The sequence below is a fragment of the Manis pentadactyla genome, chromosome 7 (assembly GCF_030020395.1).
Source record: "Manis pentadactyla isolate mManPen7 chromosome 7, mManPen7.hap1, whole genome shotgun sequence".
Lineage (NCBI taxonomy): Eukaryota > Metazoa > Chordata > Mammalia > Pholidota > Manidae > Manis > Manis pentadactyla.
Genome location: NC_080025.1, coordinates 112,647,339 through 112,665,308, shown reverse-complemented (window position 1 = coordinate 112,665,308; position 17,970 = coordinate 112,647,339). Strand labels below are relative to the sequence as shown.

Here is a 17,970-nt window from a genome sequence, read left to right as displayed (position 1 = left end):
TAACTGAAACCAATATAATATTTAAAAAATAGTAAAAGTCTAGAAAATATCTAGTGAAATGTTAAAAGAAAAAGAAAACTTGATAATAAAGACCATTGTAAGATTTAGAAGAGAATAAAATGATCTGCTATATATGTTTTAATAGTAAAATTGTGAAGACAATGTCCACAGGCAAGGCAAGATAAAGGGCACTAGGAATGCAAGCAAGGGTATGGATATGGGACATAGAAATAGAACTGACAGGACCTGACAAATGACTTATGTACGGGGATGAGGAAAAGGGAATGAGTTAGATCATTCTAGAAATTTCCAAACTGAGTGACCAGAAGAATGGTGATATCATTATGAAAGAAAAGGTAAACAAGCAAACTGCAAATTTTGGTAGAGAAAACTTTAAGTTCAGTTTTAGGTACTTTAAACTTAAGCAAAGTGTTGACTAGAAATCCATAAGGAAAAGTTCAACATAAGGGAAATTAGAATTGGAGTTCAGAGGTAAGCCAGGATGAAAGCTGGAGATGAACTCCATCAATAGATACTTACTCTGATTGCCTACTGAGTACCAGCACCAAAACCTAAACCATCAGCATAGCAGCAGGTATGAGAGTAGATACCCTGGTTGGGGAACAAGACTTTGGGAAATTTACACAGAGCCACTGGAGAGAAAAGAGGGTAAAGAGCCACTGAAGGAGATTAAGGGAGAATGAGGAGACCAAGGGAAAAGTTTTAAAGAAGAAAGCTAAAGGGAGGAAGGTGTACAAGTTATTCAAACATTCAAGAATCTTTCCAAATTCTGTAGTTCCCTTCAGGGTACAGAAGAAAATTCAAGGAAGTGTCAAGAAGGAATCAGGCTTTTCACAAAGAAAACTGAGAATACATGTAAATCTCACAAATGTCACAAGGAACCAGTAAGGTCTAGAAGAAAATGGAAAGTTGAATTATGTTTCTAGTCTTAATTCTGCTATGTTAACTGTAGTGGATCATTTAGATTCTATATGCATCAGCCATTTACAGAGAAATAGGAATATTTTTAAAAAAGGGAGATGGGGAAAAATATCTATACCAACTTAGCAGTGTATCTACAGCAACTTAGCAATATGGTGAGTGCTGCTGAAGAATATTTAAATATGAGACATAATTCCTGCCCTCAAAGTTACATGGTCATTTAGAACCAAGGACAAATTATACAAAGGCACTTAAACTAAATAATTTAGAGCTCTAAATGAGAGTAAATATGAAAGAATGATACATACATAAGTTATCATTACTGCAAAATAGGAGAGCAAATACGACACTACTTACTCTAGTTTGAGGGTCTTCCCTCATGGACTTGAGTTGAAATTCTGACATTGAGCTGAGTTCACACAAACATAGACTGGATGATACATGCATTACCATAAAGCAATTTAATTGATTTAAACTACATTTTCTGGAAGCTAGACTGAAACTCTGATTAATGAAGAGAAATTGTTTGATAAAATACAATTATTAGCAAATAAGGAAAAAAACAGTCAAGCATGGTACAGTGACTTCGCAACCCTTTGTGTGTATGATTCTCCTAGGATGAGTTCTTAGAGGGAGACCAAGGGCATAAACATCTTCAAGAGTTCCCAATACACGATGACAATACACTTCAAGGAGTGGTATACCAGTTCACACTCTTAAAGGAAGCTGAAAAATTGTTTTTTGTTTAACATTCTTGCCACTATTTTTTCAATTTTGTATAATTTTTTCAATTTTGTTAACTTGACAAAAAAAAAGGCATATTCTTCCTTTTGTTCAAAGTTGTTTCATTTGATCATTTGGACTTCTTTCTAGAAATGCCTGTTACTGATTTACAGAGCTTGCTACATATATAAAAGAGAGACATCTTGTCATCATTACCAACTCCCAAAGAAAGATCACCCACACTAACCTCAAGCTTCCACACTATTAGAGGATAAAATTATGCTGAAATGGCTGACTGCAAATTCAACCTGTCTTCTGGCTATTCGGTATATATTTCCTTTTTGCTGATCCTCTTGCCATGATTCCCACTGGCAGCCTATTGTAAACCTCCTCTGCTTTCCCTAAACTTTCATCTTAGTCTGAATTCCCTCTCTACACAGACCTGTCAGACCATGAACATACAGGACAGAGCAATTCCCAGGGCCTAGAATAAGAGCACAGGCAAGTGGGAAGCTACTGAACAGGCATAGAATGGCTTAAAAAGGCATGTATCAGACATATTAGGTTCAGTCCCAGCTCTCCTCATTCATTATGTGGTCCTGGGCAAATTAAACTTTCCTCATCAACTGAACAGCATTTAACACCTACCACACAGGGTTGCTATGAAGCAAGGACCTAATGCAAAGCATGGCATATGGCTGGCACTCAGTATTGTTAACGTCTTACCAGATGACTAAATTGCTCTGTTCTTTGCTAGGATTTATCAGCTTTAATGGATTTTTATACAGTTTCATGTATCATCTTTTCTTCATTTCTCTCTCATGGGCACTGAAAAGACATCACTTTTCAGTGACATCACTGGGTCCTTATCACTACAAAGTTGATGTTTTTGGCACTGAAGGATTTCCACAATTTATCTCCACCTTACCTCTTCAAATCTCATATTCCTCTTTCAGAAATCTTTCTACCTCAGCCAGACTAGACTAAAAATTAACTTTCCTGAATGTACGTTGAATATTTAGATTCATATGCCTTCTCCCTTCCTTTTCTACAATTCTCCAACCACCCAAATCCATCTCATTGTTAAGACACAGTACTACTGTTATTTGTACTACGGGCAACATTTATTGGGTACTTTCTATGTGGCAGATACCGTTCTAAGTACATTACATGATTATTTCACTTAACCTTCACAAGCCCTAAAAGATATCTCCAGTACCAAGAACACATATTTGCCTTTTTTCTGTAGACTGTATACTCTTTTATGACATGAACCACGCCTTGTACTTCGTGTGATCATCTAGCTAATCAGCAATCCAATGAATATGCACATTATGTATGAACTGACAGCAATTTCATCATATTTTCTTTTAAGCTGCTATAATGCTCACTTTCATTAAATCTATCACTCTGTCAGTCTATAAAGTTGGCAAAAAGGTGTGATGCTGTGATTTATAATAAGAAATATATATCTGATCTTTGTCCCTATTCCTGGCACATAGCTCCTAAAATCCTTTGAAATTCCCAAGTGCTCAGAACTTTAAAAGTGTTTTTTGTTATGTTAATGAGGTGACTTTTTGGAAAGCACAGAGCTAAAGGCTGGTTGCCAGGAGCCAACCATGTGATTAGACTAGGGCTGGACCTTTCAGCTCCACGCTTCTAGAGGAGATAGTGAACGAGTCCAGTTACCAATGGTCAATGATTTTATCAATCATGTCTAAGGAATGAAGCCTCCATAGGGCCCCAAAAGGACAGGTTTCAGAGAACTTCCAGGTTGATGAACCAGAACACATCCATGTGCTATCTTGCCCGGCCCCAAACTCTACAGGGACTGAGGCTCCTTTGTTAGGGACTTCACCCCATGTATCACTTCATCTGGTTGTTGATTCATATTCTTTAATATCCTTTGAAATAAACTGGTAATCTAGTTTATAAACTGATTTCCTAAGTTCTGTGAGCCACTGTAGAAAATTAATGGAACCCAGGGAGGGGGAGTCATGGGAACCTCTTATTTATAGCCAGTTGGTTAGAAGAGGGGTAACAACTTGGACTTGTGATTGACATATGAAGTGGAGTGCAGTTTTGTGGACTGAGCCTTGAACCCCATGGGATCTGATACTATCTCTGGGTAGTGTCAGAACTGAGTTGAATTGTTGGACACCCAGCTGGTGTCAGAGAATTGCTTGATGATGTGACAGAAAAACCCACATATAGGAATTGGTATCAGAAGCTTCTAAAATTGTACAGATATAATATTTCTAGGGACTGAGTCTATCTGTAGACACAGAGTAAGGATTCTGTGTACTGGATAACAGCAATGCCTGAAGTTGTAGGGTTTGAGTTCTTATAAAGAAATCCTTGGGGGTACTAGGATTATGACAGGATGCTCAGTCCTGGTTAAGGCCCCTGTGAGCAAGAGTGAAAAAACTCATGGGAATAAAAAATCATGAATAAGTACAAGCAAACAAAATCCATCATATATGACAGTAAATTCATCCTTGTTTTGCAGATTTCTTAAGACTCTGTAACAGGGAAAGGTGAGACTCAGGATGCCCTTTTTCTTTACTGGGTTTGTTACTGCAGGAAAAGCATAATTTTTCTTATGTATATACCAACATCAACAATATCACATCTCCTTATGGGAGAAATAATCGCTTGGGATGTTTGCAAAATATAAGGTGCTTCAGGGGACTTTTAAAAATAATGTGACTATGGTACACAGAATTTATCTTCCTTCTAGATGTCTTGAGAATTCAGCAGAAACATTGAAATCACAGATCTCTCTCATGAGGCATCTAGCCAAGCCCAAAGGTACAAGGAACACTTAGAAGTAAACAAGACATTTTCAAGTAGTAGTTGAGATTGGGTCACAAATAATAGAAAACTGCATACTTTTAAACAAAATTAATAAATTCAAAAACTTAACCAGTTTCTGTTCAATTTATGAAAATGAACATTTTCATACTTGTATATGCTGTTACCTTTTTTCAAACTAAAGATGCTCAGATTTTCAAATTAGCTTGCTTATGGTTAAGGCTGAAAATGAGAAAGGCTACTATGATCAAACCAAATGCTTAATACACAGAGGGGAATAGAAGAAGTGCTAGTGCACAACACATTCCAGAGAAGAGGAGAAAAAAAGTTAATCAGTTCAGTTCAATTTTAGCCAAGGGCATTTTTCTACAACTGCTGAACCCTAGCATGTGTCAGGCAGCTAAAATTACACTAAAATGTGTAAGCTCTGCTGTTATTTTAGAAATAATCCAGGAAGCAAAACCAAGCCCAAAATTCTCTCTGCATTTTAAACAAGAAATGCTTTAATCTTTAATTAAGTGTACATTTTTTAAAGATCTGTATGTATTGTCACCTCTTTTGTGTGTTTGAAAATTTTCAGAATAAAAACAAAGAATGACAAAAATGGTTTTGTATGCATTTCCAACACACTGTTCATCCTTTAAAATAATTCTTACCAGTCTCTGTTTCTGAAGTTCTTCTCTAAGTATTCTATCTTCTGGTAAAACGTCACATAATAGAAAATAATTGTCTTGTTCCTCTGTTGAGAGATTAGGAAAATAAATGAGAAACAGTATTTATCATTTTTTTCCGGAAGGATTTCTTCTGGTAAATAGTTCTCTTTCAGCTTTATTGAAGTTAGACAACATAAATACAGCAATTTAATTTTAGCTATCATGAAAGTGAGATAATCCTAATTTAAGAAAGCAATATTATTCCTTTGAATTTTTGGATTGTAGTAAAAAAGACGGTAGCCAAGATGTACACTTACCAAGTGGAGCTGTGGAATTGATTCTTATCACACTACAAAAGTCTGTAACGGGCTGTTCAGTGAACCTTTTCCTCCAATATAAAATGTACCTTAGAATAAAAAAAAAAGGATGATGAGAAAACTCAATACACTACTTTAGAATGATGGGATTTTATAAGAATATTTAATTATCCCAAAGCAACAAATCAAACGTTGACGGAAAACCACTAGAAAATGTGTAAGCAGTAAGGCAGTAGAGCATTGCAGAAATATGAAATAAATATTTAATGATATGAAATTATCCTATTAAAGGCATGGAAATGATTAAACTTTACTATCCCCAAATTCAATGAACAGACATATGGGAAAGTTGAAATGAGTTACTTTTATGTGATAATGAAATTTTTCTGAAATCACACCTCAGTTTATCTGAATTTAAAATACAACAAGGATTAAATAGGCTTTATCACATATTTTCCAATAAAATGAAAGTTGGTTGATATCTTTTACATCAAAAGAACAGAGGTCATAATAATAATGCAACAAGAAGTCAGTGTAAATTCACTATCTACAGAGTAAGGTAGAAAACTTTCACACAACCATACTCTATCTGAAATGAAGCAAATTTTGCATTTGGAAAATAGCCAAGCTTACAATTCTTGTATCTAATGAGCAGTTAGAAGCACACTGGGTAAATTTAAATCAAAGCCTAACACCCAGACCTGCACTATCTGAAGAAAGAGAGAGTAAGATGACAGGATTCAACAAGCTATTGAATTATCTAGAAAAATTTATATTGGCAATTGCAATCTCATTTATCAAATGGTACCAAGAAGAGAATGTGGTCTTCTTCATGGCAAGAAAGAAACTGGAAATGTTGACTCTATAGTTGACAATTTACCAGGCTACACGGCTGATAGATGAAAAAAGAACTTACAGCAAGAACCAAAATCCGTGAAAGAGATGAGACTCAGAAATAGAAGAAATAGATGAAGTGTACAAAAAGAATAGAAATTTGGACATTTTAAGTGGGTTGATATAGCACCTACCAGTGTTTTGCACAAATAACAGGTCCACAACAAATGTTTTAAAGAGGTAGAAGAGCATGTGAAGATTCCTGTAAGGTTCTCTAAGTAGCCTCCAAGTCCCAATATTTTGTCTCTTTTTTTATTCTTACCTCCCCTTTTCTTAATATTAATTTCCCAATTCTATGGTGCTCTATAAAAAGGGCAGTCATACATTAGGAAAAAAATATCTGCTGGGAGGTCTGAGAGACAGAGAGAATTGTGACATGAGCTAATATAAAACTTAAATATATATGAATTACACAGAGTATAGAATATACAAGGAAAAAAAGTAAAAGAATATATAAAAATAGAACAATACATTTTAGTTCTTTTTCTCATGTACAATCACAGTCACCCTGGGCAGGTAAGTAAGGGGAGAAATTTTTCCTTATAGAATAGTGCTAGGCCTTCTCTTAGGAGATCTGAAAGTGATGTATCTTAGACTACAGCTAAGTCTCAAGCCATAAAAGCTATAAATGATGTACCTTGACTCTAAATGATGGCTGTGACCGTATGCCTAGCTCACTGGCTTCCATAGTACAAGTATCAGAAGCATAAGGCAAGTGCCTATCAGACCCATCAAAGTATACAGAAAAGAGGGAAAGTACTTACAAAAGGCTGAAACATTATTTCCTTGGCACCCTGGGCCAGCCTCCACTCCTCAATGTTACACAGGTACTCTTAGTCTCTCTCCTCTTTTCTATACCCCACTAGTTGCTTTCTTTTCTCCCCGGAAGAGAGAGAAAAGGGCAGAAATAAAAGGCAAGAGAAGACTTAAGAGAGTACAAATGACATTCCCAGCCACTTCTCTTATTCTCTCCTCAGCATATTTCCTATTACAAAGGGGTGACAGGGATGAAGGAAAATAGGAGAACCCATACTAGAGATGGCAGGGATAGAAGATGGAGTGCCATCCAAATGGAAACACACAGACTTCTATCTCATGACCAAATCCATACAGCAGGAATTCATACAGGTGCTGGGATAACTGACTTAAAACAACCAGAGAGTCAAGTTCTACCTGTAGTTCCCTCACAGCCACCACTAGAATACAACAGTTAGGAGGGGTCTGTCACTCTGGTTGTCATTCCACTGAACACCATTTGGGGACACCCTCTGGATGAAACTGAGAGTGGTGGTCTGCCCTGTATAATAATTAGTTCCATTCTGAGTCTACAGTTTAACAAGGCAGTGATAACTCCTTGAATACACAGGCTGACTGTCTTTGGAAAATGTTCACAGACTTAGAAAAGTATCTGTCTGCAACTACATGAAGCAGACGACCATGTAAGAGCTGAGACAAGTTACTGGTCTGTCTTTGAATTGTTACTGACTTATTTTGTAATGAAGAACCAATACAATAAGAGTCTCTTATCTGCATAGTCTTGGGCTATAGGAGTCTTGCTTTTTAAATGAAGACTATGGACAAGCCCTCATAACTGATGTTTTAATAACTGACTAGCAGCCCAGCAGGCAGTAGTGAACGGAGGAGCAGGCACTTCGCATTCAGATATATGAACCCGAATTTAAAGTTTTTGGCCTTTGTGAAACTCAGTTTACTCATCTGGAAACTGAATTGTTGATAAATAAACAGGATAATACATGTAAAGCAGTGTCTAACATCCTGGGTGTTCAATATGGTAGTTATTGTTATAATAAGTAACTTATTTAAGATTAAAATAGTGAATAATTTATATTTATACTACAGAAATACTGGTCTAAAAAATTAACAAAAACAATGATATTTCATCAAACATTTAATGAGTAAGTCAAAATAGGTATATTAGTAGTGCCAGAAGCCACATATAGGTGGCCACGGTGGTGGCAGCATAAAGTGATGGTGATGATCAGGATGACAGTCATTAGTGGTGCCTATTACTGAGACCTTACTTGCCTAAGGTCACATAATTAGAATGTCAGAATTGGATCAGAACTTGGTCTTTCTGGCTCCAAATCCAAACTCAAATCTTCTACAACACAGTGCCTCTAGGGTCATGTGAGGACCAATCTATACAACAACTGCAGAAAAGGGAAGACACAGGAAGAAGTGTCTAGAATTGTAATAGATACTTGAAACATTTTTTCCCCTTAGATACCAAGGATAATGCATTTTAACAAGGCAAAACTGAGCTACAAAAATGAAATCTGAAGGAAGAGGGAATGTCTTTCTGTCCCAAAAAGCATAATACAACCTAATAGTAGCTCTTGGTCTTGAATTGCTCCTAACATCCTGCCTAAGTATTGAAAGTTGACACCAACTGTTTGGAGCTGTTGAACTGGAACTGCTCGACTATGCAGGATGTGCAAATAAGTACCCTTATGGAGGTAACAATGCCCTGATTCCAACAATCAATGGCTCTTAGTCTCCAAGAACTTCCATGTTTGGGTACTGTCTCCTTGACCTTTGAAGAGAAGTTTCAGGTTATGTACTTATTTTGTATCAGTTTACTTCAATGTCGTAGGCACAAAGAAAGTGATTACTAACATCAACTACCTTAAAAGCATGGGAGATTCTGTCTAGCAGAACCTCAGATGCCCTCCTCAAATACTAAGAGAGAGATTCCCATGGGATGAAGGGAAAGAAGACTGCTATAGTCTTCTATAGACTATAAAGACTATATAGACTATTAAAGACAGCTTGGCAGTCTTTATATTGGTTAGAAGTTATTTTATTGCTTGATGAACAAGTAGTCATGAATTTTGGAAAGGGTGTTTTTCAGATACTGTCTCTAGGAACATCTCTGAGCTGTTGTTAGGTAGCTTCTTAATGAAGGAGGATAAAGCAGGCAATAGGTCAGTCCGACAGGCACAAGTTGTGATTTGAGTGTTCTCTTCCTGTCCAAAGATTGGGCGACAACATCCACAAAAATATTATTTTACAAAAGCAAAATATGACCATAAATTATCATACAACTTAGATATATAAAATTATGTTATCATGTCTTGTTGTATTGTATATAAAATAGATCTGAATTCAACATACATTTGACATCTAAATTTAAGATGTATCCTAAACATTATAGTTTATATAATTAATTTGGAAGTATAAACTAGTTATAATTAGTTTATAATTAGAATTAAGATGTGTCAATATATACATTTGCCTGTGGTTGGTAGAAGTATTCAGATAAATCGTACTCAATTGAAAGATAGTTTAAAGGTAGCAGATCTTTAATGCATGATTCCTGGGGCTTCTTTTCCTACCACTAAAACATATTTTTCAATGTTAAGGTATTATTTAGAACTTCCCTTCATTTTTTCCTTCTTCTCTAGTTTATTTAAAGCTTCAATTGCAGCTGCTCAATATATAAAGGCAACCAAGAAATAATATGTGGTGTGAACTCTTACTAAATCATGTCATACTTTATTAAAAGTTCTAAGAGTAATTACTGGATTGTGAGCAAATGATTTTTTTCTTTTTAAAGAACTTCAACCATGTTTCACAGAACTGTCTCACAAAAAATCCTTGTAGTAATATCTTGCCTGCCCAGCCCCCCACTGTAACTTGTATGCTTACTGACAGAGGCATAAAGATTTGAGATATGGTTGTTAATTAAATAGCACTAAGTGAGTGGCATTTAATATAGAAAGGGACAAGAATTAAGGAGCTAACATTTATTTTCCTGAAAAATGTGAACTATTGAATAAAGCTAGCAAATAGCTCTGTATAAATGTTAAATAGTTCAAAGGAAATAATTTTATTATTATTTTTGTTTTATTCCCACTGAGAAAGTTTTACTGTTACTTTGTTTCAATAAAGAAAATGTCAAATATATTTAACATGAAAATTTATAACACATTCTTGTAAATAACAAGTCCATCTCATTTTTATTTATCATCTTTAATATTTATTGTACATGGAAGCAACACCTCCTTTCTGAGAACTTTTATATATACATATGAGAATTTTTTAACCTATAAAGTTCTGGGTGAATTAATTTAGGCCAATTGAAACTCTCACTCTTCCCTTCACACACCCCTGCCTACCCCACAGTAACTGCTTTTCTGGTTAGGAAAAAGTCATGTAACATTGAGATGATTCCAATTTAACTCTGATCACAAATAGTCAATGCTTGATTGTTTTGGAGAGGAATTTTTAGTTCTCCTAAGTAGTAGGAAGCTATTATTTAAAGGAGACTGGACATAAAAGTTATTTAAAAGCAACAGCTGACTCATATACATACCTGGTCAAGCTGAATTAAGTAAACATTTTTACTTTCCGAGGGTGAAACTTTTATTTTATTAGGACAGTTGACAAGGAAAATTTAGGTTCACAAATTTAAAGTACATGTTAACTACACACTTTACTTAGAAAGCACTTATATCAGATATGTATCTCTTTCTTTTTAATAAAAGCATCCACTTTATTATATAACTACAGTTTAAGAGTGATTGATCCCAACATTTAATTATTGACTCCTAAGCCCTGAAACCTAGTAAATAATTTGATTTTCCTGCCCACATACTGATGAGAGTAATGTCAATGATTAAAAGAGATTGATTAGTAAAAATACAGTTGCTAAACAATCATACATATGTACAAAGAATAAAATACAAACTCTGATTCAGATCTTCCTCACAGATTTTAAGAGCAGAAGAGAAAGAAAATCTTAACATTACTCAATTATCACTGGTAGATCACCAAATTTTCCTGTAATTCCTGTGGGAGAATCTGCATTTATATGATAAGAAGAATGGTTTCACATCAAAGAAAAGCTAGGTAATACAAGAATAAAAAAGAATATCTGACCTGTCAATGGTTATTTGAATAAGAAAAGAATTAGAAAGATCTCTAGCCTAAGAAGTGTCTAAAACAGAGCCAACAGATCTCACTACATATAACTAGGTACCACATATGAGAAAGCTACCAGAATACACACACGCACACACACACATACAAATATTTTAACTGAAAATAAAGGAATAATGAATGTGAATGAGAAGTATAGTGTGCTTCCTCTGAAAGTAAGTAAGAATAAGTTTATTCTACCAGTTGGTGGCATATATTACTTGTGTGGGCACTCTGGCTAGTCCAACTTAAAAACAAACGGGCACTCTAGAAGTTTAGAGTACTTAGAACCTTAAATGAAATTTTCTCAAAAGTTGAATTTCACAAATGATAATTAAGTTTTCAGACCAGCATAAATTTTTACTGAAAACCCAAGCTATAGTTGCAGAAAACTATGATTTCAAATATATCTTTTGTAATCAAAATATAACAAACTTTTTGGCTACCATTTAATGGGTATAAAAGATGTCTCAGGCACCAGCTGGTGCGATATACATGACCTGTTTTATATAATACCTGTTTTATCTAAATACAGTTTATATAATAACCTGTTTCGTATAATACTCAACAATCAATACTCAAATAATGGAGGCTGGTGTTAACTACATTTTATAGATAAGAAAACCGATGCTTAGAGTAGTTAAGTAGCTTCCTGGAAGCCACACGGTTAGGAAGTCTGCATTCAACCCTAGGACTGCCGGGTTTCACAGTTCACTCTTAATAAAACAGCTTACTGCTTTGCAAGCCCCATCATTACCAAGAAATTGCTTGTGGAATCATGTGGTCAAGGAGATACACTTTAGATGCAGAGATATTACAATGCATGGGCTACTCTAATGTTTACAGGGAAATCAGGGCAGAGTATCTCAAAATTACCAGATTTATCAAAACGTGTGCTTCCAGTAACTATATATAGCCAGTTAGCTATCATGACGTTGTTTTTATGAAAACGTTTCCAAGTTTCAACTAATAATGACATGAATGTAACTATTCCACTACATATGCTTAAAATAAGGCTCTTTTGGACAGTTACTTCTACGAATTATGAATTGGGGAAAAAATTAAGAACTGCTTATGTTGGAATGTATATTCTAAGTCAAGTGTCCATAAGCTGGAGTCTAGCTCACTTTGGGCCCTGGCTATACAGGACAGATTCCTACATTTAACTCATGCCCAATGTTGGCAGTTTCTCAACCATGTACCTGTATCTGCTCTTCATCTTCCTTGTCTTCCTCTCAGTACCTCAGTCACTGACTTTAGCAGCTGTCTACTCTTGTATCCCCTTTGGCTTGTTGAATGACTCAATTCTTTTTCTGGTTTTCATACTTATCACAGCATTTAAGCTGAGACTTGTTTGGACAACACCCTTTTAGCCTGAAAGGCTCTAAGGATCCCTACTCCCAAACACTGCTGTTTGAGTGGCTTTTCTCCAAAGTATTTTCTGGGCTTTCTGCAAGGACTCACTGACTTGAAGAATGCCTATGGCCTGAAACATCACAGGAATATCAGTCTGAAAGAGACCAATGATGGCAACAATCTCATGGAATGTGGCAAAGGGAATATTACCTACCCTTTGGAAAGCTGGTCTTTTCTAGACTATGTAGGACATGAAACAGTATGTGACAGTCTCAAGTACAATGTATACACTCAAGAAGGTAAATGAATATGAAGATTTATTTAAAAAAACTAAGGAGAGACCTGAAAAAGAATGAATTTTCATATTTGTATAGGAATAATTTTATACATAAGTTATGCCTTTCTCTGAGGAATAATACATTTAGTTCTTTTACGACAAAACCAAAATTTACCTTTGGAAATCGGCAACCAACTTGACATCAGCTATGACAATCTTATGTTCAATAACCATGTGCTTCAGAAGTTTGTCTTGTTCACCTATAGGAAAGTGTTCTTCACAGAATATACAAGGAACAGATGGAGAGACTTCTGAAACGGTGGGGCCACGTGGACTTTCTGGCAGGGAAAGTGGTTCCAGGATACAATCCTTACTGTCTGGGAGAGCCAAAAAAAAAAAAAAAAAGAAAAAGAGAAAAGATGAACTGAACTCTCTTCAGAAGGATGATTTCTCATGTCCTGCATTAAAAGGATTCTGAATATAGTTATGTATCTCTAAGAAGAAAAATACATAGTGCCAGAGGGGGACACTTTATCATCATTTTAAATAGCTTCAGCAACCTAGAGGCAGAGAATGTGGCAAAGCACTTCAAACTCCCCACATGCAGGCTTGAATGGGGGGAACCCATTTGTCAGGGCAGCTGCTCAAACCTTCTTCCTGGACGTTGGCCAACGGCAGCAATTTCAGGGGTACTTGGAGAGGGAAGGCTACAACACGGTGGGTTAAGCTTCTAAGACCCAGTTGTGACCTATGGCCGAGAGTTATCACACTATGGGACATAAATGGCATATGTTGAGGGTACAGATGATACCAGGCCAATCTTTTAAGCTGTACAGTTGTACCTGCAAACTCTCTCATGTTTCTGACTATTCATGTGCAAAGAAGTTAGCTATCACATTGGGTTGTCACAGCATGTGCTGGGTGGTGGTAATTTCTGATGTTGACTCACATCTATCATTTGCTTATTATACAATTATGTGTCATGATTTAAGTTCTTGTGAACAAAGAGATGGATACTCAATTTCTAGACATACATAGTAAATGTGTTTCCTGTTTATACTATTCCTTTTCCTAACAACACATATAGGATCTTTAAGAGATGAGGTGTGTAAGGTCTATACCTCTGAATTCAGGGCCTCAAATTACTGCCCCTTGTGTCAGTAGTCCTCTTTAGTCTTTCAGGGTAGAAGGCTGTACCTGCCACCTTATGCAGGCTCTTGAGCAGTTAGTAATCAGGCAACTAGGGTAAGGCTTTCACCCTTTAAGGAAGGGCAGGGAACCTTCTTCAGAAAGAAAGACAGTTATTTCACAGACAATAGTTTTGGAATTAGGTTACTGCTAATTCTCCTGCTAAATTTTATTTACTTTTATCTTCAGCTAATTTTTAAAGGCCTTCCTAACTGAGTAATTCATTGAATCAGTTACTGGTATACTGCTGACCATGGCCTAAGACCTGGATAAGTGATGTAAGGGGCAGTGTTCATTACTCAATAAAAATCAGCTCAGCATCTAGTGAGTGCTGGTTTTTCCTGCTCCACATTGCTTAACATGTTCTTTACCATCTAGGCTAACGTGCTTACAATTTGTTTGAAGGTACAAATAAATTAAAAGGATAAATAGAGACAGAGAATGGACAAGGTTTATGGGAGCACAGTCAGGGGAGTCCCCTAACAGCTGGAGAGGAAAGGCCATCCCATGGGACATGTACTTTAATACATCACTCACAATTCTCTGCTCATAGGAAAGTGTGCTAAATCAAAATGTTAGCGTAGTTTCATAGAGTTACTCAATATCAGAAAGGGTAGAAACAGGGTATACATGACAAGAGGGAGAATATTTCAAATATATAAGCACTTTAAAGCACTATTAACATAATTAGTTACCAATTATTTTATTTATTAGGTAATAGAATCAACAAGTTCTGGAATTCTATATTTCTTCAGTTGTAGATCATATTCTTTAGTTGTAGGGTAAATTCTGTAGGAACTTAAACCCGTTTGTGAAAAACAGGATTTGGGAAAACAGATAAAGTACTATACTTGTGAAAAAATTTTTTTATATTCACTAGACTAGGACAAAAAAAGGCAGCATATATTCTAAGTAAAGGTAACATTAGTAATTATTACTTGCTGTGTATGGAATAACAAGTGTTGTATTATACCCTTCTCCCCAAATTTGAATGACATACCTGTATATTCATTTTGCTTAATGCAGGAAACAAATATATTAATAAGCATCACCATCAGCAAGAACCAACATTACTTTGCTATTTATAAGTCACCAGCAAAGTGCTTCAGGGCACCTTCTCAGTAATCCCAACTACCTTATTTGGTTACCATTATAACCCCCATCTTCCAGAATAGAGAACTAAGATTTAAAAAGTTAAACAATTTTTCACAGTAATAGTGTTTGTAAGTGGCCTAAACATACTAAGCTGAGTCTAAATTCAAATACAGCTGACCCTTTAACAACATGGGTTTGAACTAGAAGGGTCTACTTGTGGATTTTTTTCAATAAATACTGTACAGTACTGTAAATGAGTTTTTTCTTTCTTACGATTTTTCTTAATAACATTTTCTTTTCTTAAGCTTACTTTACTGTAAGAATATATAATTCATATACATACCAAATTTATGTTAATTGACAGTTTGTTACTGGTAAGATTTCTTGTCAACAGTAGGTTATTAGTAATTTAGTTTTTGGGAAGTCAAAAATTCTATGTGATTTTTCTGTGGTTGGGTGATTAGTGCCCCTAACCCCACATTGTTCAAGGGTCAACTGTACTACATTATTCTGTTCCCAGTACCAAAAGTCATTTCCCCAGCTCTGTGTTTCTTCTCTAATCTTTATATTCAATGCTGTTTTGAATTTATATGTATGTATTCTGCAAGTATTCTGTAGTCTCCCTGATACTACTTCCACTGCGACTCTTAATTCAATCTCAGTAGCACACATCCTCTAAAAATTACTGGGTAAAGTTTATCTCTATCATTGTGTTTATTATTTCTGATTGCTTTACTACAAACACCCCACTACTCTTCTGCAGTTCATTTGTCTTCCCCTTTGTCTGTTCAATGTCCAGTTTCTCTTTTTTCAAATCATTCCTAAGAGAATGGATGCAAATGTTCACACATACTAGAGCCCAACTGCCTGTCATCACTGCAAAGGGTATGCAGAAACAGAAACTGTGAATATGCAATTTTTATGTATGAGGAACTTGTGGTTTGGAAGGTGCCAAGTTGTGCTTGGATACTTGAGTTACTATATACTCCAGAAAATTAAGATTTTTAATAGCATATTTTTAGACAAGATTTTAGTTTTTCTGGCTACCTAACCATTTAATATCATGCTCAAATTTCTAACAGCATTGAACAAAAGAAGTAATTTGTTTATCTCTCTATCACCCCTTCAGATTATTAGTCTCTGCAAGGCAAGGTGAATCCCAGTTGTCTTTATTTACCTGGCATGTACACTGTATGGTATCCCACCATGACCACTGCCACCATTGTGTGTTTATTCTGTGCCAGACACTGGTAAGCACTTTATATGTACACTATTAATTCAATTAACCCACATAATAACCCTCTGATAGATTCCATTTCTATCCCTATTTTACAGTTGAGTAAACTGAGGCACTGAGTGGCTAAGTGATTGGCCCTAGACATTTAGTGATTGGTGGAGGCAGAATTTGAATCCAAGCAGGTTGGCTTAAGCTTTAGCACTCTTTACCTATACATGACACTAAGGAGTTAAGAACTTTTCCTCTAAGTAGGGCCACTCCTATGTTTTAAACTGATATGGAAAGGATAGCCTGAAAGGAGGCAAGTCTCAAGATGGGGAGACACATCAGTTGGGAGAAAACTCTAGATGTCCAAATTTGAGGGCTTGTTTGAGGTAGCGACATATAGCAGGGCTTAGAAAAGAGGAACAGAAGAGAGGCTAGAGAAATTGTAACAGTTCCTGATTATTGGTTGGCCACATAGAGAGTGAAGGAGCAGACTAGGACGCCTCCTAGTTTCTGGCTGGGGTGACTGTATGAATGGAGGTGCCAGTCACCAATCTAGGAATGCATGTAGAGAAGCAGGTTTTTTGTTGTGTGAGGGGGTTGGACAATGAGTTAGGTTTTAGATGAGCCCAGCTGAACTGCTCAGGAATTATACATTCTTGACATGGCTGGTGGACAAGGGCAGCAGGGACTGTTGTCTCATGTGGTGCATTTCTGCTACTCTTTTCATTTGCCAGGTACCCTGCTCCAGCTGGATTTTCTGTGGGCTTGACCCACTCCACATCCCCACAGCAGCCCAACAATAGCAAAATCTCTAAGTAACTATTTACATATATATCTCTGTCACTAGCATGGTCTGTGAACTCCTCAAAGTCAAAGACTATCTTACATATTTTCATATCTCTGGTATAGAATATACAGTGTCTGAAATACAGATGGTACTTGTTAAGTTTTTGTTTGAATGAAGAAATCAAAGAATACATAATGGACTAGAGTACTTACAGCTGGAATTACACCTTTAACTCAGTTTCTAAGTGAGTCCTATATCAGGGAGCACCTGTGGCTGTCTGCCTTTAGGGGAACTTTCTCTGCTCAGGATTGAAAGTAGATCTACTACATTTATAACTACATCTTTAGTGCTGTAGGCCTTGGTGTAACAGGCCCACTGATAATTAATAAATAATGTAAAAAATATAATGAATTCTAAGGTAATAAGCATTACTGAGTTAATAAAAGTTATATTACAATAAGTTAGGGATTTTACATTCTTTATTTTTCATGTAAAGATATTCTCCAGTAAATAGGAGCAACTGGCATTTGTAATGCTGAGTAAATTATACCAGTTTACCAGAGGATATTTCTGTGGGAGAGACCTGACTCCTCAGTATATGTTTTACTCTACAGCAGTTGTTTCAAGTGTGTTTGACTTTTTTCCTCTGGAAGGGTTATATATATATTTGCCATTGTCTTACATTTTTATTTTTTATTTGTTTTATTTTGGTATCATTCATATACACTTACATGAACAACACTGTGGTTGCTAGATTC

At 35.9% G+C, this 17,970-nt stretch overlaps 1 protein-coding gene across 2 annotated transcripts in view; it reads right to left on the bottom strand.

Annotated features, from left to right (window-relative positions):
• The window catches only part of ZNF277 (zinc finger protein 277), a 127,205-nt gene that overhangs the window by 58,986 nt on the left and 50,249 nt on the right, over window positions 1–17,970 (bottom strand). The window contains exons 2-4 of one of the 2 annotated variants that reach the window (XM_036897353.2): window positions 13,093–13,294; window positions 5,450–5,538; window positions 5,136–5,218 (exon numbers count right to left, since the gene is read on the bottom strand). In XM_036897353.2, coding sequence (XP_036753248.1) covers window positions 5,136–5,218; window positions 5,450–5,538; window positions 13,093–13,294 — 374 coding nt within the window. The remainder of the gene's footprint in view (window positions 1–5,135; window positions 5,219–5,449; window positions 5,539–13,092; window positions 13,295–17,970) is intronic. The other variant, XM_057504675.1, reaches the window with a different exon arrangement.